The sequence below is a fragment of the Pocillopora verrucosa genome, chromosome 8 (genome assembly GCF_036669915.1).
Source record: "Pocillopora verrucosa isolate sample1 chromosome 8, ASM3666991v2, whole genome shotgun sequence".
Taxonomy (NCBI): Eukaryota; Metazoa; Cnidaria; class Anthozoa; order Scleractinia; family Pocilloporidae; genus Pocillopora; species Pocillopora verrucosa.
The window spans coordinates 135,880-159,004 of NC_089319.1; the positions used below are offsets into that span (position 1 = coordinate 135,880).

A 23,125-nucleotide genomic window follows, 5' to 3' on the forward strand; every position below is an offset into this window, starting at 1 on the left:
GAGACAACCTTAACTCTTACACTAGACTAGATTAAACTATAGTATACTTCCTTTACTGAGACATTTAACATACCTGTGGTTATGTCCTAGCTTTGGACTCTACTCTCTGTTGTAGCTCAGCTTGTTATATTGGTTCTCTTTTTATGAGGTACTCCAGTCCTGCTCTGATCCGAACTGAGCCACGAGGTCATAATGAAAAAAAGAAAATCGAACAAAACTTGGAATCAAAACATGCGGGTCTTACCTCTTTCAGATCACCTGTAGTGTTGATCGACCACAACGTTTTCCTACAGCTGCTTTAGGCAACGCATCAGGGTTTTCCTATCAGCGAACGAACTCATCTTACACAGGTAAGTATCAAATTGTTATGATTATTTACTTACCTTCTTAGTGATGCAAAGTCGTTGAAATGAGCTTATCGTGAGTTGCAGAAAGTTAAAGTGTCTCAAGCTCTAAAATGGAAAAAAAGGCGCACTCTTCTTTTATTTTAATTCTGGCCAACTCTTGGATTCACCTCACAGCTGGTTCTCAGTTTGTTGTTATGATTATCCATTCCAGTCCTGCTCTACTGACATCCCAGTGTTTCAAATTGAGCCATGAATCACTAGCGACCCTGTGATTGCTTGTGTCTTTCTAAAGGTCAGCTGGCGTCCTGGTAAAACTTAGTCTTGTGAAAAAAGATACTTGCAAACCTTTGAGACCAAGTGGTACTGTCTTTTAATATTCTGCAAAAATATTGTTAATACATAGGCCATACGATAAAATTGTATTTATTTAACAACGTAGCTATTTCTCAACCTATTTATATATCAATTTATTTACATATTTATTTATCTCCCTATCAATTCATCCTTTCTTTAGTTCTTCAAGAATTAATCAATGTTATCAGTTATTGAGATATATTTATTTCTTTATTTTATCTTTTATTGATTATCAATTATTTTTGTTTGTTTTTAAGTTATTAGGTACACTTTTATTAAAAGTAAAGGCCAAGTGACAGGCCCAAGTGGCTCAAAGTATCATTAAAGAAGACCTTTCTTCGACAATGTAAGTAAACGCTCTTCCTTGTGTTGGTGTGACAACTGAAGACAACACTGGACTGAAATACACTTGTATGGGCGTAAATGTGGGCTTTTCGGAATAGCACTTCACTTGACTGGACGGGCCGCAATGCACTTAGTTGTTCTTAGCTTGACTGAGCAGGACTGCGTTGACCTAGACTCGGCGGCAATTAGTTGTTCTGGACTGGACGGGACTGGCTGAGCTGTTACGGATTGCACTACTCTGCATTGCACTTGACTGGACTAGACTCGACTGCTATTGACTTATATGAACCTGGGCTACGCTGGATTTAAATATACTTAGCTGGGAGGGAATGAATGGAATTCGACGGGAACGAATAGGATTGGACTGGACGGGCACATATTCCATTGAATGGACTGGACCGCACGTCAGAGGAGTGGGCCGGACTGGACTGAGCTGGACAGTACTTCAGAAGGCTGAACTGCACGGCACTGCACCTCACTGGACTGGACTGTCTTAGTCTGAGCTTGACTTCAGCAGACTGCAATACACTGCACTACCCTGGATTGAATTGGAAAATACCATACACAACAGTGACTGCACCTCGCTAGACTGATCTGCACCGAACTGCATTCCACGTTTCCTAAATTTAAGACAATTCGTGTTTTGAGCATACGAAATATATAACAATGGGTATCGTGTTAGTTGTCCTTAATTTGTCCCATAATTGAATACTTACAGTTAATCGTCATCTATGACCTTTCTGATGGGCTGCTGATTGGGCCTTGTTTGAAAAGACTAATTTTTCTCCACTGAAAACAGAAAACTGTTAAGAGAAAAAAAGGTGTTGAAATATAAAACACGTCACATTGTGAAACATTGTCATTAAACCAATTAGTCAGGAAACCACCTAAAAAGTTCTGTAAACAGAAAATTTCAGATAGTCTAGAAGAAAGAATAATTCTTACAAATGATAATAATAATAATAATTTATTACTTATATAGCGCAAACTACATGTAGATATGATCTAATGCGCTAAAATGATCACATATTACCTATGAAGCACTCCATGTGCTTCTTGTTTATGACGTGATCCGAAGTGAGCCACGAGGTCATGCTGGAAAGAAAAAAATCGAACAACTTGTTGCAAGCAAAACATGCCGGCCTTACCTCTTTTAGATGACCTGTAGTGCTGATAGAGCATAACTTTTTCCTTTAACTGCTCTATGCCACGGATCAGGGTTTTCCTACGAAGCTAACGAACCCATCTTACACGGGTTAGTATCACATTGTTACAATTCTTTACTTACCTTCTCAGTGATGCAAAGCCGCTAAAAATGGGCTTCTCTTGAGCTGCAGAAATTTAAAATGTCTCACGCTCTTAAATCGTAAAAAAGGCCTGCCCTTTCCTTTATATTAATTCTGGCAAACTCGAGACGACGTTAGCTCCTCCACTTGACTAGACCTAACTATACTATACTTCCATTACTCAGAAATCTAACATACCTGTAGTTATGTCCTAGCTTTGGATTCTCCACGCTGTTGTGGCTCAGCTTGTTGTTATGGCCATTTTTTCGTGAAACACTCCAGTCCTTCTCTACCGATATTCCATCTTTAAATTCAGTACGATACTGTACTGTACTATGTAGCACTTTTGTAAGAGGAAGATAATCCGCTTCGAATAGCCAATAATCTATTACTCAGAAATTTAACGTGGCTGTGTCCTAGCGTTGGATTCTCCTCGCTGTTGTAGCTCAGCTTGTTGTTATGGTTATCTTTGTATGAAGCACTCCAGCCCTGCTCTGATCCGAGCTGAGCCACGAGATCATGCTGAAAAGAAAAACTCTAACAAAACTTGTTTTAATCGAAACATGCCGGCCTTACCTCTTTCAGATGACCTGTAGTGCTGATGGACCATAACTTTTTCCTCCAACTGCTCTCTGCAACGCATCAGGGTTTTCCTATCAGTGAACGAACTCATCTTGCACAAGTTAGTATCACATTGTTATGACCATTTACGTACCTTCTCAGTGATGCTAAGCCGCTGAAATGAGCTTATCTTGAGCTGCAGAAAGTTAAAGTGTCTGCAGCTCTTAAATCTAAAAAAAGGCGCGCTCTTTTTTTATATTAATGCTGCCAAACTCGAGACAACCTTAACTCTTACACTAGACTATACTTCCTTTACTGAGACATTTAACATACCTCTAGTTATGTCCTAGCCTTGGATTCTCCTTGCTGTTGTAGCTAAGCTTGTTGTTATGGCTATCTTTTCATGAAGCACTCCAGTCCTGCTTTACTGATATCTCTGCGTTAAATGTAATACTATACTTTACTATGTCCCAGGGTTGGATTCTCCTCGCTGTTGTAGCTCAGCTTGTTGTTATGGCTCTTTTTTTATGACGCACTCCAGTCCTACTCTGATCCGAACTGAGCCACGAGATCATGGTGAAAAGAAAATCTGACAAAACTTGTTGTAATCGAAACATGCCGGCCTTACCTCTTTCAGATGACCTGTAGTGCTCATGGACCATAACTTTTTCCTCCAGCTGCTTCTCAACGCACCAGGGTTATCCTATTAGTGAATGAACCCATCTTTCACAGGTTAGTACCAAATTGTTATGATTATTTACTTACCTTCGAAGTGATGCAAAGTCGCTGCAATGAGCTTATCTTGAGTTGCAGAAAGTTAAAATATCTCAAGCTCTAAAATGGAAAAAAGGCCCGCTCTTCTTTTATATTAATTCTGGCAAACTCGAGACAACCCTAACTCCTACACTAGACTAGACGCTGAAAATGGACTTATCTTGAGCTGCAGAAATTTAAAATGTCTCAAGCTCTTAAATTGAAGGAAAGGCTCGCTCTTCTTTCATATTAATTCTGGCAAACTCGAGACGACGTTAGCTCCTACAATGGACTAGACTAAAGTATACTATATATTCATTACTCAGAAATTTAACATACCTGTAGTTATGTCCTAGCTTTGGATTCTCCTCACTGTTGTAGCTCAGCTTGTTGTTACGGCCATCTCTTTAAGACAATGTGGTACTGTATTTTAATATTCTGCAAAAAAGATTGTCGATACATAGACCATACAATAAAATTGTTTAAAATTTAGAATTTATTTATTTATCAATTTATCTATTAATAAACTTCTTTATATATCAGTTTATTTATATATAATTGATCTCTCTATTCAACTCATCATTTCTTTAGTTCTTTAAGAATTAATCAATGTCATCAGTTATTAATTTATCTTTTAGTGATCAATTGTTTTTGTTTATTTCAAATTATCATGTTTACTCTTATCACATTATTAAGCGAAGAAACTCATCTTAGACAGATCAATATGTCAAAATTATAATAATTCTTCACTTACCTTCTCAGTGATGTAAAGCCCCTGAAAACGGGCATATGTTGATCCACAGGTATGGGAAATTCAAAGTAAAAATGTTGAAAAGTTTTGGCGAGTCCCCGAAAATGGACAGAGTTAAGTTTTGAAATCCTTTGCACTCGTCAATGGATGACTTATCGCTAAATGTAAGACAACCAATCAAACCCTTCGAAAATGGGCGAACGCACAGTTAACACCAAGGTGACTTTGCTTCTGGGGCTTTTTCATTGGCGAATTGGCAAGTCATTGTAACAATCCAGTTCACGATTCGAGCAAATGCCCCGAAATTGGCAATTCAAGCCTCCGAAAATAGGTCAGTATAAAGCTCCTGCAGTTGAAATTGCGTTAGTGAGATAAAAAAATAGTTGCCTAATAAAGAAAAGACACGACGCTCGCATCTTAATTGAATTCTTGAGAAAGAAATTTACACTGGGCGCCGCAGAAAATAAATCTCGTAAATTTGTGTATCCCAAAAATTAAGAAAAGAACACAGAGACAATCGGGTCAAGCATTTAATTTATAATACCACATAACATCAATAAATTAACTTAGATTTTTCGAAATTACTTCACAGAACCCAGCAGGAGGGGACGCGCACCCTAGACGAAGAATTAGGCGTCCACAAAACACCGAATGTTCCGTGTCAGTAATGCCGAAACCTTGATAATTTGAACACCCATAGTGTCCCAGACGGTGCTTTCATTTTTATATCAACTTGCTAACAATTCTCAGTAGTTTCCCATTGCCTTCGTATTCCGAACTGAAAATCCGAACAAATTTTGACAGGCCGAACGAGAAGTCGAAGTGAAATTCGAACCGAAGGTGAAGGCGAACTCCGAAAGAAACACGATCTTAATTTTTATGAATGCATGCATAATCTTTTCTCAAAGGCTAATTCTCAATTCTAATTTGCTGTCATAGCTGAATTGCTTAAATCCGATATCCAATCATAACGTTAAAATCTAGTTGAACCTTCGAGGCAAACTTTTTTCAACTTAAACAGTCTTACTCGATCACAGTGTTTAAGATCCTCACAATCAAGTTAAACTGAAAACGTAATCGGTCGCAGTCGAAGTAACAGTGGGGGAAGACGTGCGCTAAAATCGATGACTAACTGATGAACACCGAAAGACCTGTTGATGAAGAGCCGAAGTATAAACGAAGCCGATATTGTGACAACCTAAAGAAGCGACGAAGAAGAAACGATCCAAACCGAAAATATGCCGAACAGTATTCGATTGAAAGAAAAAACCAAGAGAAGAAGATTTGGAGGGAGGACCTCGCCCAACCTAAAGGGGACCCGCAAACTAAGCTTTAACTACTTTGAGCTGAATCAGAAGTGCGACACCTTTTAGCAGAATTTGGATTTTATGGTTTGATCAGTGCACTGTCTATTAACCCTTTTTTTTCATCCCAACTCACAAAGAATCTTACTAACCAGCTGGACATCAGCGTCTTCTCACTGTTCTGTTCCCAGCCTCCGCGTATACAGCAGAAGGGAAGAGAAGAAAAAACCCAATAAAGCGTCGGCCCTTTTCTTCACCACGCTTTCCCGTCCATAAGCGAGTTATACCGTTAACAAGAGTCAGCACTTGTCTTGTGATGATGGACTGAACCATATGGAAAGGAATGGCGAGGACTGGAGCTGGTCGTACTGGACTGCATGGAGCTGGACGCTGATTTTTGGACTAAATGCACAATGAACTGGACTCTTCTGAAATGAAGTGAGAGGGACTTAGGTTAAGTGATCTGGATTAGCTGCACTAGAATGGACTGAGCGATATTTGGACTGGAGTGTGTCGTACAAGTCTAAATGAGAAAGATATTGTGGATATTTAGGTGAAATAAATGATACGTAAGAACATCGTGGCCCCTTGTGAAGGGGAAAACATTGCAAAATAATCATATTCTGAGTTCGCAACCATTGCATATGTCAGTAGAACTGAATAGGAATTATCTGTTAGACACTTTTTACTGCTACATTGCAAAACTTGGTTTGTCAACATGCGATAAATTTAAGTCATTTTTCCAGAGTAACCTTCGGGAGTAACAAGATTGGAAAAACTGTTCCCTTTACACATCTTTACATCAGTGTTTTTATTGTCAATTCTGTTCTCTATACATTTGTTAAGGAGAACGTGTTTAACTATCATGAGCTTCGTTTGTTGGTGATTACTTCATTTCTTCTTATGTGTGTGACCTTAATTTGTGATTAAGGGGTGATAATATAACGAGAAATTAAATGTAAGTAATCCCTCGGTTTTCAAGATTACAAAAAAAAATTACTTTTGTGTGAGAACGAAGCCCCCTTCATATTGTCAAATATCAGTTTCATATGGAGTCATGGTGAGTAAACATTGAGGCGTAACTTAATTTTCCCTTGTGAAATTTGGAGAATCTTACTGTATAATTAAATTTAAACATTTGCAGATTATCACTTCATTTGAAGCCCAGAAAAGAATTAAAGAAACAGGCAAATTAAATCTTATGGCTTATTATAACCCTTTCGTCTAACATATCAGAAATTTACAAACCTTCTCTGATTAAAACCCGTATTACTGACATTTTTACCATTCGAATGTTTCTATTAAAACGAAAAAAAACAGAAGTGTGAACTTAATTTTTCACTTTTCATAACAAGCAGTTAACTCTTAAAGTCTAAGAAGAAGTGATTAAAATGTAACTTCTCCCTCTATTATTTATACATTATCCAGCAAACAGGAAGTGAGGATACTCAAATTTATCTCCTCGATGTTGTTATCTTGATATGATATCAAATTCTTGTAACTAATTGGAAGGACATGTTTGGCAGCTAAAGGGGAGAGTTGACGATCTGATCTTGGAATTTAAGGGTTGAGACGAAGGAAATTCTCGGAATCTGCTGGGGAAGTCGACTGAAATATTTCCTTAATTCACTCGTCATCTCTTTGTTACGTACAATGTTCAAACCTAGTGCCTCTATGAACAAACTTTAGATATACTCACTGTCAAAATTAATATGCATTACTTAAAACATTTAGTTTCGCTTCAAACTTGTAACTAATTAAAATTTAAGAGCACGAACCACGCTTTCTCTACATTTTTAACGCGGAATTTCAGAAAAGAAAATGAAAGATTAGAAATGGTACTCCGCGCGGTAAAGTTTCCGCACAGCCCCGTACTATTGTAAAACAAATCTGTTTTCCCAATGGAAATGTATTGTTTTTGTCATTGTTTTCTCTGTTCAAGAACTGAATGCATAATGTAGGATGGGGCTGTACGGAAATTTTACCCTCCGCGCGACAACAGTTTTAAAGAAGAATTTCAAGGAAGCCAATTTTGCATAAAAAAAATTACGCAATAGAATTTCTACTGCTAAGTTATTGACAGCTTCTGGCCGGAAATACGAGCGACTGGAAAGAATTAAAGGATTTAATAAAACGAAACTTCGATCTAAAGTCCTTCTTGAATTTGTACATGGCTCAGCTTCTCTTAGAATTAGTTTACACAGTTTTACATCTTTCTGTAAGCGTCGATAAACACTTACCTGCTTCCGTCCGTTGCCAGAAATGATACGTGATGTTAAGTTTGACACAACGAGAAACGAAAGAGGGCTTCCAAGGGAGAAAACACTGCGTAGGAGCTAAAATTGTGACAAGAATTGATCACTGAAGTAGAATTTCTCTATGCTTGTGATAATTTCAAAAGTGCGCCTTTTAAAACTTAGGCGTGTACGTGGGTTGCTGAGCTCTTCCCTGAATGGCTCGTCTAACTGCACGGGTTTTTAGCGCGCACGATTTTTCTAATTAGCACTATTCATCAGAGGCACATTTTTTGTGGTAAACGCAAACGGCGAATTAACATCTGCGTTCCCTCATTTTTCTTCCAAGACAAAATACAGAAGGGCCTCGCAAGTGATACTGCAGCATTCCCACTTTGTGATTTCTTTCCTTTTACGTTCCTAAATACATTTTTGTGTTCTTGCACGCACATTTTTCGTATAGTTTTCGCATTCTTTTCACTAAAGGCGATTTGTTTTCTGTTAAATTTTTTCGCATAATTCTGCTTTGTTTAATTTCTTTCGTAAAAGTTTCTCAGAAAAACAATTGATCATAGGAGTATCAAAGTGCATTAGGTTAACATCGATTCCTTCGCTGCGATCATCTTTTAGTTTTTCTGTTCTTCGTGCTCGCAAGTCACACAACGTTTGTAAGTGTCTTTCCTTGTCCAATTTCCTCTGTTGTTTTGCGTTTTCCTATTCCTTCTCCTTCGTAATAATTCGTAATTACTTGTTCATTTGTAGCAACAAATGCAAATAAATCTTAAAGCGTTCGCGTGTTGAAACCTGACTTTGTTGGCAGTCACACAAAAAGTACAAAAGTTTTGCACAAAATGCAGAAACTGAAAGGGAAGTAACAAAACTTCAATCTTTGTCGTAGTCGTTCGTCGTGGGTCATTGAGCTCTTCCCTGAATGGCTCGTCTAACTGCACGGTTTTTTAGCGCGCACGATTTTTCTTTTTAGCACCATTCATTAGAGGCACATTTTGTTGTGGTGAAACGCAAACGGCAAATTAACATCTGGGTTCTCTCATTTTTCTTCCAAGGCAAAATACAGAAGGGCCTCGCAATGAGTACAAAAGTTTTGCACAAAATATAGAAACTGAAAAAGAAGTGACAAAAATTCAATTTTTGTCGTAGTCGCTCGCATTATGACGATCCCTCTATCAAAATAGTAGAATATGATGTGAAATAAGCCATAACTATTATTTTTTACGGGCTTTAAATAATTTTCTTATTTTCTGTTTAGTAACGGCTGAAATGATAATAAAATGATCGACAAAACTTGTAAGAAAAATTAAACCTTGTGCTATCCGCCAGGCCTCGGTTGCTCAAAGGTTAGGTGGTGCTATTTACCGGATAAATCGCTATCCGCCAGTTAAATGTTTACCAAATATAGACGCGATTTTAAGCGCTTTATTTGTATGAAACTTTTGGACTTTCTATTAGCGCGAGGTTCACATCTGTGAGTGTATTCTTAGCCCTTTAGGTTATCTCAAAGTTAGCCGTTAGTGCGCCATATGTGCTGTATACGTGGCTATATGTGCATCTATCTCGCATAGTTAAGAAAACACAACCAAATGATAATATCAGTGCTAAGCTTTTTGGCAATAGTAGTGAAAGTTGGAATTGTTGGTGAAGTTAGTAGACGTTGGGTAGGCAGGGGTACATTAAACAAGAAGCTATTATGATCCAAGACTTCTGGTACTCTTCTCTCAGCAAGTTCAGTTGCTCAAGCTATCTGCCCCCCTGACGTCCCAACACTTCGATACAATTTTAAGCGATATATTGTTATTTCTAATATGGTAATTGATTAAAAAATTATACATTACCTCGATTGGACGGAGACTAAGTATGAATATAATGTAGCAAGCGATATTACTTTTGTCGACAAGGATAATCCGTGATTTGTCTCACCTATTACATGTTCTCTATCTGCGTTGTGCCATGATGTCATTGAAAATAATTTAACGCTACATTGTAGTGATTACAATATTTAGATGACGATTTTCAAACAGTTTCTTATGAATACGTTTTAAAATTATTTTAGCTGATTCGTACATGGATAAAAATTACAACATAGATATATTTCACTTCGACGATTATCTTAATAAACAATTAATGGGAATTTCTGAGAATCAGTTGTTAATGCTACATGTTAAATTAATGGTTATTTTCCTCTTCCCGCTTAAGGGAAGGCTCAGGCTCTTTCGCAGTTTGGACAACGCCACTTTGCACTTAAACCTTCCAAAATAATTGTTGAAATGCGTTTCCTGTGAAAAAACTCCTTGCAGCTACAACATTTCACACAAAGAGGAGACTTCGAGTCTGACTCTTCCCTCGGCATTCTACACTTGCACATTACCGAGACCTCTTGAACAAAAAGCGGCCTCCCGTCTCGACACTCGGATACTTTAGAGAGGGGAAAGCGTACGAATGACCCACTCTCCAGGCTCTTTAAAGAATGTTGTCTTATCAGCTTCCTGTCAAATGTCAGATTAGAACGATTGAGGCAATGTGGTAGCGACACCAGAAAAGCAATAGCATAAACTCCACAATCATCGTAATTGTTCTGGTGTTGCACATTTGGTACAATGACCTTAAAACTGGTTCCTTCCTCTTATATAATTGATGCAGTCTGTTTCTGCACGAGGGCTGCAATTCTTCCCGGTCAGCGGGGAAACAAATTTAATACTTCATATAGAGACACCTCAGTTGTAGTTGCAGAAAACAGTAGTGTTATAGAAAAGCCGAAATGTTAACAGTATACTTCGCTAAATAAAATGTGAAGCAATTTTTCAAAAGTGTTTATGGCACATATATCTTTTACTGTTGTATTAAACAATGGAGGCATCGGAAAAGGCATCGGTGGCATTAAGAAAGGCACCAAGAAGAATTTCGTTTACGTTTTGTAACTTGCAAAAAACAATCGTATTGTAAAGCCAAAATGTTACCAGGTTATACCTCGCTAATTCAAAAGTTAAGCAATTTTCCAAACACTTTGACTGAAACAATATTTTTACTGCTATATTAACCAACAGAGGCATCGGGAAAGGCATCGGTGACACCGGGAAAGGCATCAAGAAGAATGATATTTACGATATGTAACTTGTTGTATGACGCAAAAAGTATCTTCTATCTACGGTTTGCTTTTCACTTAAATTTTGCAATCTCAACTTTTGATTCCAGAAAAATGAAAAGCTATGCAACTCTAAAAAAATTTCGTTCTTGATTTCTATATTTTTAGGGTCACTAATAAGTTTGTTTCCACAGCCCTTAAATAAGAAATTTTAAATTTCCATCAGCTGTAGTTCTTTTAGTGTTTATTATATATATTTAATCGCCTCATTTGAAGTGAAAAAGGCATGTAGGAAAACACTGAGCTTCGAGAAACAGCCAAGTTAAGGCTAGTGTGTTTACCATGCTTAAATATTAATAATCAGGGCCCCTCGTTTAGGAGACCTTTTTCCAGAAGATCCAGGCGTTAAAATAATTCTGTTTTCCGTTCAAAGTGTTTTTTTTCCTATTTTATTTAACAAATGAACTCGGGATGAAAACTTAATTTTCGAAGCGAACGGCAGGTGAAATGTCCTGTTGGTGTCTCTGTTCCCCCACGTCTCTGCGAAAGGTACATCCAGACAACCTGCAAGGAAAAACTGACCACAGCTATCGCACCAAATTAAAAAAAAATCTTTAAAAATAAACTGGTGAGCAGCACTCTACGAACGGTAGTCGTAAAATTTCTTTATTCTCCGACGCGTTTCTTTTAACTGTCGTAGACTTCTTCGGGGAGTTTTACAATTTAACACTAAACACCTGTATTTATAAGCCATAGTTAGTGGCTATATGGGAGCCAACGACCATAAAGGCTTGGGCACCCTACGAATAGGAAAATGTGAAGTTGCGGAAAATTTGAAAATTTTTGGGGGCAAGGTGGGAGAATTCATTTGGGGACCACGGTTTTGGTTTTCTTTTTTCGTCACGCAGCAAGTTACAAAACTTAAATATAGTTCTTCTTAGTGCCTTTCCGGATGCCACCGATGCCTCTATTGTTTATTACAACAGTAAAAGATATATGCACCATCAACACTTTTGAAAAATTGCTTAACATTTTATTTAGCGAAGTATACTATTGATGTTTCGGCTTTACAACACTATTGTTTTCCGGAACTATAACTGATATGTCTCCATATGAAGTATTAAATTTGTTTCCCCGCAGACCACTCGTATTTCGCTCTTTTCTTCATCCGTGATGTAGTAACTCCCGTAATTTTGCCATGCATGACGTACTTACCAGGCGCAGTTTTTTTTTTTACAGCGGTAACATCGCTGGCTCAAATCTCTGATAGAGGATGGTGGACTTGCGATGGCGGTGATGAGAGGGAAGTGAGAATTCGCCTAATGATGCTTTTGAACTGAGTTCTAAAAAGTTTGAATATCGAGGTAAAGTTTCCGCACAGCCCCATACTATTGTAAAACAAATCTGTTTTCCCAATGGAAATGTATTGTTTTTGTAATTGTTTTCTCTGTTCAAGAACTGAATGTATAATGTAGGATGGGGATGTGCGGAAATTTTACCTTTATAAAGCTTGCATCGTAATCATTCCTACTCCAATCCAGAGGCTATGGCAAAGAGTGGCCAGGACAGTCAACTGTTAAAACAAGATTTACAATGTGGTTGCTGTTTTGAGCTGATGGTTGAACCTACTACACTTAGTTGTGGACACAGCTTTTGTCGGTTTTGCCTTGCAAAGTGGTGGCATGCATCAAGACACAACACATGTCCAGAGTGTCGGCAACCATGGTCAGGATTCCCAAAAGTTAATATTGCATTACGGTGAGATGAGAACAAGTTTTATTTTGCAGTGCAGTAACTTTTACCTGGACAGCCTCATACTTTGTGAACAAAGTGCTCTACATTCTTACTATGAATGCAAAAAATAAACTTGTTAATCTCCCATATTATAAAGAAGGTTAAGCAGTGCATTCTTAAAATTTTTAAATTACAAATTTATTTTAGCTTTCTTGCAAAATTTTAAAACTTCAAATACCAATGCACAACATGCTATTAATATGCAAAGTACTTAATTTCATGTTATAAGAGCACCTGACAACATAAAAGCCTTCATTAGGGACTGTTAAATGCAAATTTACGGGCAATATTTCGTAAACATTGCATTAGTTAAGTTTTCATATCAATTACAACATTTTTGTCCACTCAGTTCAGTCTTGAGAAAAAATTCCCATTGCTTTTCTACATTTTACCTTCTTGACAAAGTTGTTGAAATGACAATATTATTGGTTGAAAATGTATTCCTTTTTTTAAGGAGAAATTCAATCTACCTTGTAATCACCCCTTGGAGTGAAAGGGCTCATGTTCGAGACAGAAATAAGTGTTGAATTTACTGTATATCATGTAAACTACAAGGAACAAATGTGCAAAATATAGTAATAACATTGAAACCTACTACAGGGTACATTCACTGTATAAATACTGGAGTGATCATATGATATTACTTGTATGCTGTATAGATGTGGTGTGATATGATATCTTTGATGTTGTAGTGAATTTTTATTTTTCTCCAAATTATTTTCTGGTAGAAAAACTATCAAAGTACTCTTTTCAAAGGAAGAGGCCGAACGAAGATGTTTCCTGGAGTCTTCCCCAGATTTTGGATTAGTGTTGTCCAAGTTTGATGCTCTAGAAAACAAATCTTCACAAAGGTTGCATAGCAGTCGTGAAGTAGAATTTCTTCAAGGTCAAAATTTGGGGATTACCTTCACAAAGCTTATATTTATTGTTCTCTCTGTCCTTGGCATTGTCATGGTAAGTTACTGTAAAGGTCTTGTATTTGAGGTGTTGTGCGATGTGCTGTTATCTAGCAAATGGCTATCTTACATCATTTGCTATCTTTCATGAACAGCTCTCAAAATAAGCTGTCTTTCTATCATGTCTTAAACAGAACAGAAATTGAACAATTAATGGCTGTTGTGGTGGTAATTTTTCCTCAGCTTGAAATTTGTGGAAACAGTTTTATTATATTTTCCTATTTGCTTCTGATTATGTGAAAATCAGAGCAGAATATTAATCTAACTGGTTTGAAAAAAATTTAAACCAAATTAATTTTGGCACTATAGTAAAGTTAACAGCTTCTAAAAAAATAAACAAGTTACAGGTTCTTGTGACTGGATTAGATAGTTTGAATAATCTACAAGGGGTTTGCAACAGATTCTGCTATTTCTATAAGTTTAATTCAAGTGATTGGATTGTTCCTCATGGTCTGTTACAAGTATTTCTAAAGAAAGTGTAGTTATAAAACAATACATATTTTAATTAAACACTTTCTTTAATTTTTTGTTTACAGAAATCAAAGTCAACTGATTAGGGTATATGATACACTTTTACACCAGTTGTAATTTGTAAAATTTATGATACAAATGTTTTGAAGGGATTGTTATTGTGTTTTAAATCTAGTTATAGTAAATCTTTGTTTCTCTTTTGTTGATTGTAGTTTATATATCATGTCCTAAGTTTGTTCATGGACCAAAGAGATCCTCTTGTCAGAAAACCAGTGCATAAGTGGAGTACACAGAATGTGGCTAAATGGCTTGAAAGCTTGGGTGATTGGGCAGAAGAATATGGTGACAGGTTCCAAGATGCAGGAATTGATGGAAACCTCCTGATGTCGCTGTCTGAATATGACTTGGAGACTCCCCCTCTTAATGTTGTAGTTTCCTATCACAGGCGGGTACTATTGAAGGAACTTGAAGCATTAAAAGCCGGTGGAGTAAAGCAGCCAACAGATGTGTGGGAATATAAGGTACACAAACTAAGAGGCAATGTTAGAATAATGACACTGATGATTCCCCAACCCTAACATTTTTTGTATGACTGTCATATTCATGGTACTGAAAATCTGAGTAAGTATAGATTATCTATATTTAATGGTAATGTATTTTTTGAAAGAAAAATACCCACTGTTTACATGGCTGTCCACAGCCAAGATATTCTGCCCCCACACTGTGGAACATCCTTCCAGAAAATATTTGGGAAATCACTCAGCAAAATTAAGAAAAAACTTAAGACACATCTTTTTAATTTAGCTTACAACAAGTAACTTTTCTTGGGGGTGGTCAATTGTGTATTTTTAGTATAGATAGATACACATATAGATATAGATATTTCTTATAATTCATTATATTTGCTGTATTTTATATATAGTTTTAAATTCATGTCAAGCACTTTTGATCATTTTAATGTTAAAAGGCATTATCTTAAGTGAATAATTATTATTAATTGAAACTTCCAGGGCAAATGTGAAATTTGAGGAAAATCTCACAGCCAAGGACAACAACAGCCAACATACCAGAAAGCCAAAAAGGGGATATATTTACTAAATAAAGCTCCCATTAATTTTCATTTTGCACATTGACAGCAAATTCTATTGACTTTTTTTTAACTTTACCAAGCAGCATTTGAGATCAGCTATTTCTTATAACTATCACTGGACTCTACAGAGCGAGTTTTCTTTTCTTCTATGTCAAGTAATAAATATGAAAAAGTGAAAGTATTGAGCTGGCTTTTTCTTGCTGGCTTTGGGTTTTTTTTTACAGAAATAATCAGACAATTATTGAGGTAGATGGGGTTATTGTGTGAAAACTGTCTGGTGAATTAATGGGTGGGTTATGATGAAAAATACTTATTAACTGGTAATCTTAAAAATGTGATTTCAAAAGAATAATATCTTGTATAAATTTAGATCTTTGGTCGTAGACCATTTTTTCCTTAATTTAGTTTGTTTAATTCCAGGCTGCTTATCCTGTGCGTGCAATACTTCTTCTTTGGGGTTTGCGTGAGTTTCCAAGGTTGACAGTCTTCTACACATTCTTTGCCTGTAACCAAGATGTTTTTCAACCTCTGTTATATTATACTAGTGAAACCAACTTTGAAGGAAGTATATTTGAGGTGAGGGCTTGAAAATATTATAAATAACCTGCAAATGTATTTCCAACATCTAAGTAATAACTTAAAGGAACTTTCCAAACAAAATGTGTGTCTGTGGTAGTTTTACCCTGTCAAAGCACTCAACAAGTGAAAAGATAACTAATGTTCACATGTGTATTTTTCTCTGATCATATTTAACATATCCTCTGAAGGAGAATGTAATTTGAAAGGAAAAAAATTTAAAAGAAAAGATAAAGAAAGAAAAGAAAAAAGTTGAGGTGACTATGGCTTGGAACCTATAACTTTGGACACAAAAGGAGTAGGTGTATTGGGGTTAAGGTTAGCTTTAGGGTCAGGCTTGTGCTAGGTACTTAGGTAATTTCCTGCCCTGTCCCCAGTGTGTCATTTTACCATTGTACAAACTCTGCTTTACCTAAGTCCTCCTTTTGTCACAATTTTGGCATAAATGAGAGCTGTTCAATAACCCCTCTTCATTTTACACCACATTTCTTTCTTACTGCAATTCTCTAGAAGTACAACTATATGATAGAAGGCACATTCAGTTATAGACTGCCTTTTATTATATGATGGACTCCAGGGTTTTCAGCATTAATGCCCTTAATATCCATAGGCTCTATACACCTGAAAAAGAGGTTGACCTAAAGGAAACACAGGGTGAAAGATTGAAAAAAGGCAATGGATATGAAATATTATGCTTGATCAGATATTTATCCTGGCACAGTTAATTTATGATGTAATGTTTTGGGAGTAGGAAGAGATTTTTAGAGTGAGATTAATCCAATTTCCTTTTGGTAGAATTTCCTAAGATTGGGCTTTTGCTATTGCTAATTAATGAGAACAATTAATGGGACTAGTTCAAATGTAAAGGTAAAAAAAACAAAAATTTGCAAGCTTTGTCCTTTGTAACCCTTTTTTCTTTTTTTACTTTAAAATGATCAACAGCACAAATTTCACATGTTGTAAAAACTGTGAAAGAATTCAATTCAGCCAATTGGAGAAAAACAAAATCAAAGCAAAATTACCACTACTGAGCACCTTTCTTTGTGGCAGTTAAGCTCAAGTAAGGAAACCTTTATGTTGATATTAACTGCAGAAAGCAACAGTTGGACCCTTATTAGCTACATTTTGGTAACTTTTAGTGATCTTGAAAGCAGAAACATAAAAAATTGTCCATGAAAAGAATGTTAGGGTGTGCATCCATGATAATCAGGCTAAAAGTCTATGGAGCCACCCTAAGCTTGCACCTGATTGGTTGACCAGTAAATTGTAACTGTGATCTGCCCTAAATATTTTTGTCTGATGTCAGTAGTAGCTCATGAAAAGGGAAGTAATTGAGGAAGTGGATTTTTTAATTGCTGTCATTACTCTTTCCCTACTTGTTGAGACAGTTCTTTTCCATGAACTAACTGAAACCTTCTGTGTTTTCAGGCAACAGTCATTCCTTCAGAAGAGTATTTACGATTCGTTTTGCGTCTTATTTTGGTTCCCTATTACCTGATTGGAAAATTCACTCTAAAGTGGATCTATCTTAATTACTTTGTTGGAGCTGTTGTACTCATCTACAGTGTTCTTATGAGCCTTCACGAGTTTTCAAAGCTGAGATGGCTGTTGATGATGGGGGGATGGAGGTAAGGTTTACTATATAGTTTGTGCAGGGAATGAGCAGGGAATTAGTAGGGAATGAGCACTACAAAAAAGATCCCAGCCAAAGCTGTTGCATTGTGGCTCTGTTTTTGGTGAAGTATCAGAACTTTATGTATATGTATGTACAAAGGGAAGATACTCACATAGTGATGTACTACTATTGGTTAAAGCTTTGAGATCATTGGAGGTAAGATTTGATATATTATTTAGGTTTATTTCTAAAGTGAGATGTACTACTTTGCAATAAAATATCTTATCATGGAGGAGCTTCCAAACATGGACTTTTGGAAGGTTGTTACAAATTAATGATATATCACCAGGAATGGCTGAAGTTATTTTCATTTGCACAGGCAACTACCAGGACTGTTTATTGGAATCATTATTACAGCTTCTGTGAATGGATTGTTTCACCTTGCTCTATGGAGTTTTCTTCCATCCTTCATTTGTGACATTGCATTTTACTGGATGCTGTTCTTGGCACCATACGCTGCCTGGCATAGCTTTAAAGTGGGTTTGGCTAATGGTGAAGTCCACTTTCATCCTGCAAGAGACTTCTTTTTATGGATTTGGAGAGTGCTTCATCAGTTGAGGACAGGATAACACTTTTGATCCATATATAGAAATAACTAGTGCATCAATAGAAATGTTTTATAGATCTTTAGTTAACTCTCTATTTTAGCTACCAGTTCCTGTTAGTTAGCTGTGCTGTAATCTTCATATCTTTGGGAAATGTCTGCATGCAATGTAACTTACATTTAATGGAATGACTAAGCATGGATCATGCACAAAACATATCACCAATAACTGGCATGGGAAACAACCACCACCTTTTCATCAAAGAAAATTATTGTTACATAGTCACTTCAAGACATAATCACTAAATCCATTAAAAGTGTTCTTCAGTTTCTCATACTATCCTTAAAGGGGGGCTCATTACAACCAAGTGTTAATCTTGTCCAGTGAAAGTGCATTCCAAACCATCTCTAACTCAGCCAAATGTTGATTTTTGTGGGCAACATTAAGGAGGCCTGTAGCTAACACTGGAAAGACACTTCTTTTTTTTTTTTTTTTAACTTTAATCCCTCAGCAAATAAAGAACTCTCCAGATCCATGAGTTATCCAAAACTGCAGCATATGGTAGAATTTTTCTACATCTTGAGCTCCAGTACTTTTTCTTTGTGTCTTAGGATGGATAAGAATAATTTTCTGCAAGACTATCTAACACAATTCAGGGACTAATTTAACCATTTCATTACAGACTAATTGTCTTTAATTGAGTAATAAAATACTAGTAAGTTTTTCCTTTTTGTCCCAATGCATTCCGCATTGATTTTCATGATTTGTAAATTTATAGCAATGCGTTAGGCTTAAGGGAATAATGTTTTACCTAGAGGAATTTGTATGAGGATCCCCATTTTAAGTGGCACTAGGTTTTAAGACTGGTGGTCTCCCTCAATATTAACACAAGCTGGCCAATCAATTATCATAAGAAATGCAGAATACCAGTAACTGAAAAATATTGTTCTCGCAATGTAACTGTTTCTGGCACCTATTTCTCATAGCTTTTAATACCTCATTTTACGACAAAGAGAAGGTCATTGTTACAAATTTAATTTGTATCCAATCCTCTTACTACCGCCTTTAAATATAAAATACTTTTGTGGAGTTCAGGGCTTCAAAGTAGATTTCAATTCAGTTTTGTTCAGCCAAAACCAAAGAAATTACTTGTTTCTAAAGCTAGAAAGGAAAAGCAACAATTTTGCAAAGAGTCCAAAGTGAATTTAAGCTTGGGAGAACTTGACTGAGTAAGTTTCAGTATTGTTGTGAATCTCATTGACAGGGAAAGCCAGTTTCTTGACTAAAAACAGAGAACAGTGAACAGCAATGGGTCATAGGGGTCTACCAATAATTATTGTAATGATACTAGGCCAGTAACTCTACTGTTATTATTATTTGGCCAAATAGCTTAGATACAAACTAAACCCAATGAGAGAACTGTTGTGAAGTTAATTTCTAACAAAGAGGCTTAACTGTCAATTCAAATACATATATTACATCTTGCTATTGTGATACATAAATGGAGGTAATTTCATTTACACCATAGTAGGGTCTTCTTTTGCAAAAAAGAAAATTTAGCTTTTTCAGAGCACACATGCCCAACTAACCATATTATTGGGTGGGACAAGTCTAAAATTATCACCACTGATGGACGTTACCACCAGCGCCTTTGTTTGGAAGCTTGGCATATCAACTCAGCCCACACTCCTTAAATCGTGATGATGGCAGCTTACTAAATGATGCCTATTTACACTTAGTCAGGAAAAAAGGCAGCTTATTCATGAGCATCTAAAAGGACCTCTTGTTGCAACAATTAGGTCACCCCTGATGAAGACACTAGACAGGAGTGTTGAAATGTTGGGTCTATAAATTGTAACTTCTCGGTTACAATCATTAAATCTTTAAACAAGAGTAGCATCTAACCATGTCTCATGTTGCAGAGTTTTGGGGTCCTTCATAGCTAGAGAACACTCACTTTGAGAGGAACTAAAAGGACCAACTGGTAATAGGAATTTCAAACTGGATTTGAAAAAGTCTTGCGTATACTCCTTACAACATTTGGTAGCTCCAGTTTCAGAAACCCTTCCACACACACGCAAGCACACGCAATTACCACTGATGACACCTGCTGATATAGAATGAGGCACTTATCATCAACAGTACGACATTTACAAAGTCATTCATCACACTTGGATTATTTTGTTCTGTGGAAGGATCCTTTTAATTACCAAAAGTATCAGTGAGTAGGGTCATATGCGTAACTGAACATTACCAATGACCTTTCCCGAAGGCGGGCTAAAAATGACGCTTTGCACAGACGCAACCGCGTGGATAACTTTGCTTCCGCAAATCAACTTTTGTAGTTAATTCCACTTTTTTTCTTATTCTAACAATTTCTCGTCTCAAAAAAACTATTCCGCAAATATTCTGTACGTTTCTTTCAGATGCTGATAGATATCCTTTCAATCTCGTTGGCTGGGATCTTTGAATCTACTTCATCTCCGCAAATTCGGAAAATAACATCAGTGTTGTGCGGTATTTTCAAAGTGGCACAATAGGAGTTCCACAACAATCCGCTTCCACCCCGCTCGATCAAGGATACATAGACTTGTGGACTGTAGCCAAATAAAGCCCACGTCATGCCCAATACACGACTTCTCTGATGCGAAAACACTAACGCCTCACACTTCCTCCGATCGAGAGAAACCTCCGCGCATTCTTTCAAATCCCCGTAAAGCTGTCTCCCTCCGTTCAAATGAATTATATCCCAAGTTCCTGTCGTGGACAGAACATTTCTGATCTGATGCATCTGTGAATAGGACAGTTTTCCTGAAATCCAGGATGGCACGACTGATTCTGACAAACTTTGAAAGAAGCCGCGACTAAAGCTTTCAATGAATTTGTCATGATCGGCACTCGGTTTAACTACAACGCTATTGTTTGCTATTTGTTCATCTAGCTCAGCGTTTCCGTTACAGAAAACGACTCGGCTGTGGAACAGATTCTCTGCAACGTAAACCTCTTTTCTACTTAAATAATCTCTCAGAAGACGAGCCTTAGCTTCAGTCTCTGTGGCGCTATTTTTGTGTTCAATTTGGTTAGTAGAGAAGGAGTTTGTCGCGATCTGCTTCGTTCTCGTCTGGATCCATTTTGAGCCGTCTTCACTTCTCGTTATAGTGCCGGACCAATATTTCACCTCAATACAAAATATTCCATCTGCGGTTAGAACCACTACATCGATTTCTCGTTTCCGTGCTTTATATCTGTCTGGAATCCTTAAGCAGCAAAACAAATTTGATTTGTCAAGCCCGCTCTTCAAACGCAGATCGGACACAAATGATACTTCAGCGTTGCGACCAGCTTTCACATGCTCCTCTTCCAAATGTTCTTGTGGATTTGCAGCTTGGTTGGCTTGTTCTAAGCGCTTAGATATTTCAAACATGTTTCTATACCACTGGAAGCTAAAAGTTTTCCTCCCATACGAAAGAAAGCATCTTTCTTAAAGTGTTATTAATCAAAAGAATTTTACTTAAGCAAAATGACGCAACGCAATGTTTATGATAGGCTTGCGAAGCCCTCTGGGAAGGGTGACCCGAAAAGCTAGAACGATGGAACGGTGGAACGATGGAACGGTGGAACGATAGAACAATGGAACGATGGAAAGATGGAATGGTGGAATGGTGGAATGGTGGAACGGTGGAATGGTGGAGTGGTGGAACGGTAGAATAGTGGAACGGTAGAATAGTGGAACGGTAGAATAGTGGGACGGTGGAATGGTGGAATAGTGGAATGGTGAATTGGTAAAATGGTAAAATGGTAAAACGGTAAAATGGTGGAATGGTGAAATGGTGAAATGCAAAAAATGGCGAAAGGACGAATGGTGGAATGGTGAAATGGTGAATTGGTAAAATGGTAAAATGGTAAAATGGTAAAATGGTGAAATGGTGAAATGGTGAAATGGTGAAATGGTGAAATGGTGAAATGGTGAAATGGTGAAATGGTGAAATGGTGAAATGGTGAATTGGTAAAATGGTAAAATGGTGAAATGGTAAAATGGTGAAATGGTGAAATGCAACAAATGCCAAAACACCATCATGCCACTCTTTTACTGAGTGGTATGAATAATAATGAACCATCATGCACGAAAAATGGCTGCGTTTTCGCGTTGTAAACCACTTTAATACGAGCGTTTCTTCTTTCACGAATAAGTTTTAGGCCTCGAGTAAAACAAGGTGAAGAGGTTTGCAGGGGGTCCTGCGCGTGAGAATTTCTAATGGCGTGAAAAGAAAAAAGAAATTTAGCAGAAGGTAGCCGTTAAGAAGATTTTGGAGAATTTCTTCTCAACCAGGTGTCCAGAACAAATCGTCAACTCTATGGCGTTTAAATTGCCCTACCTGAAAGGGAAGTGTAATTCAGACGGATCTCTGGATTGTCATGGTTTACCATTATTCGCATGAGCAGTTGCGAGACAAAGAAGAGGCTATCGGTCGAGGATCCTATGGTTTGGTTTTCGTGGAGAAGAACAGTCTTGAGAAGGTCGTAATCAAGAAGCTATTAGGTGAGGACGAGAAGGAAAAGCGTCTATTCCTCAAAGAAGCAAAAATACCCCAAGGGATTAAAAGTGAACATACTGTTTAGTTTAAAGCTGTGTACATCGAACCCTGTGCAATGATGCTTCAATATTTGTTTTTCGACTTCGCTCCCTTCGGCGGCTCAGAAATTGTTCGCAGTCTGCACCAATTTCTTTAACAATTTTTTAAAACAATTTTTTAAAACAATTTTTTAAAACTGAACATAAAGAGTAGCACTCTGCGAATAGTGTAATATTTCTCCCTAGGAATTGTTATTCATGAGATGGTAATAAGGTATGGAGAATCGCTCTGGCCGGGAAAGCCCAAGCCAGGCGAAGGGGTGATGGTGAGACGGATCAATCCGACCGGGGGTGGGGTGGGTGGGAAAACGCTTCGATGCGCAGAACACAGCCCAAGGCCTCAAGTGAAGTGA

General features: G+C 37.2%; 2 protein-coding genes across 3 annotated transcripts; one reads left to right on the forward strand and one right to left on the reverse strand.

Annotated features, from left to right (window-relative positions):
- The first annotated feature begins 12,295 nt into the window (after nucleotides 1–12,295).
- LOC131772733 (bifunctional apoptosis regulator-like) lies at nucleotides 12,296–18,750 on the forward strand. Of its 2 annotated transcripts, none has more exons than XM_059088687.2 (7): nucleotides 12,296–12,396; nucleotides 12,489–12,790; nucleotides 13,555–13,780; nucleotides 14,466–14,774; nucleotides 15,764–15,919; nucleotides 17,348–17,547; nucleotides 17,914–18,750. In XM_059088687.2, exons 2-7 carry the CDS (start codon nucleotides 12,579–12,581, stop codon nucleotides 18,161–18,163), a joined length of 1,353 nt encoding a protein of 450 aa, XP_058944670.1. In that variant the 5' UTR covers nucleotides 12,296–12,396; nucleotides 12,489–12,578; the 3' UTR covers nucleotides 18,164–18,750. The 2 variants fall into 2 exon arrangements, with proteins under 2 accessions (XP_058944670.1, XP_058944671.1); XM_059088688.2 differs by having other exon boundaries at nucleotides 12,301–12,396; nucleotides 12,574–12,790.
- Nucleotides 18,751–20,037: 1,287 nt separating this feature from the next.
- LOC131785841 (uncharacterized) lies at nucleotides 20,038–21,655 on the reverse strand. Its single transcript, XM_059102797.2, has one exon. It carries the CDS (start codon nucleotides 21,561–21,563, stop codon nucleotides 20,562–20,564), a length of 1,002 nt encoding a protein of 333 aa, XP_058958780.1. The 5' UTR covers nucleotides 21,564–21,655; the 3' UTR covers nucleotides 20,038–20,561.
- Nucleotides 21,656–23,125: the final 1,470 nt, after the last annotated feature.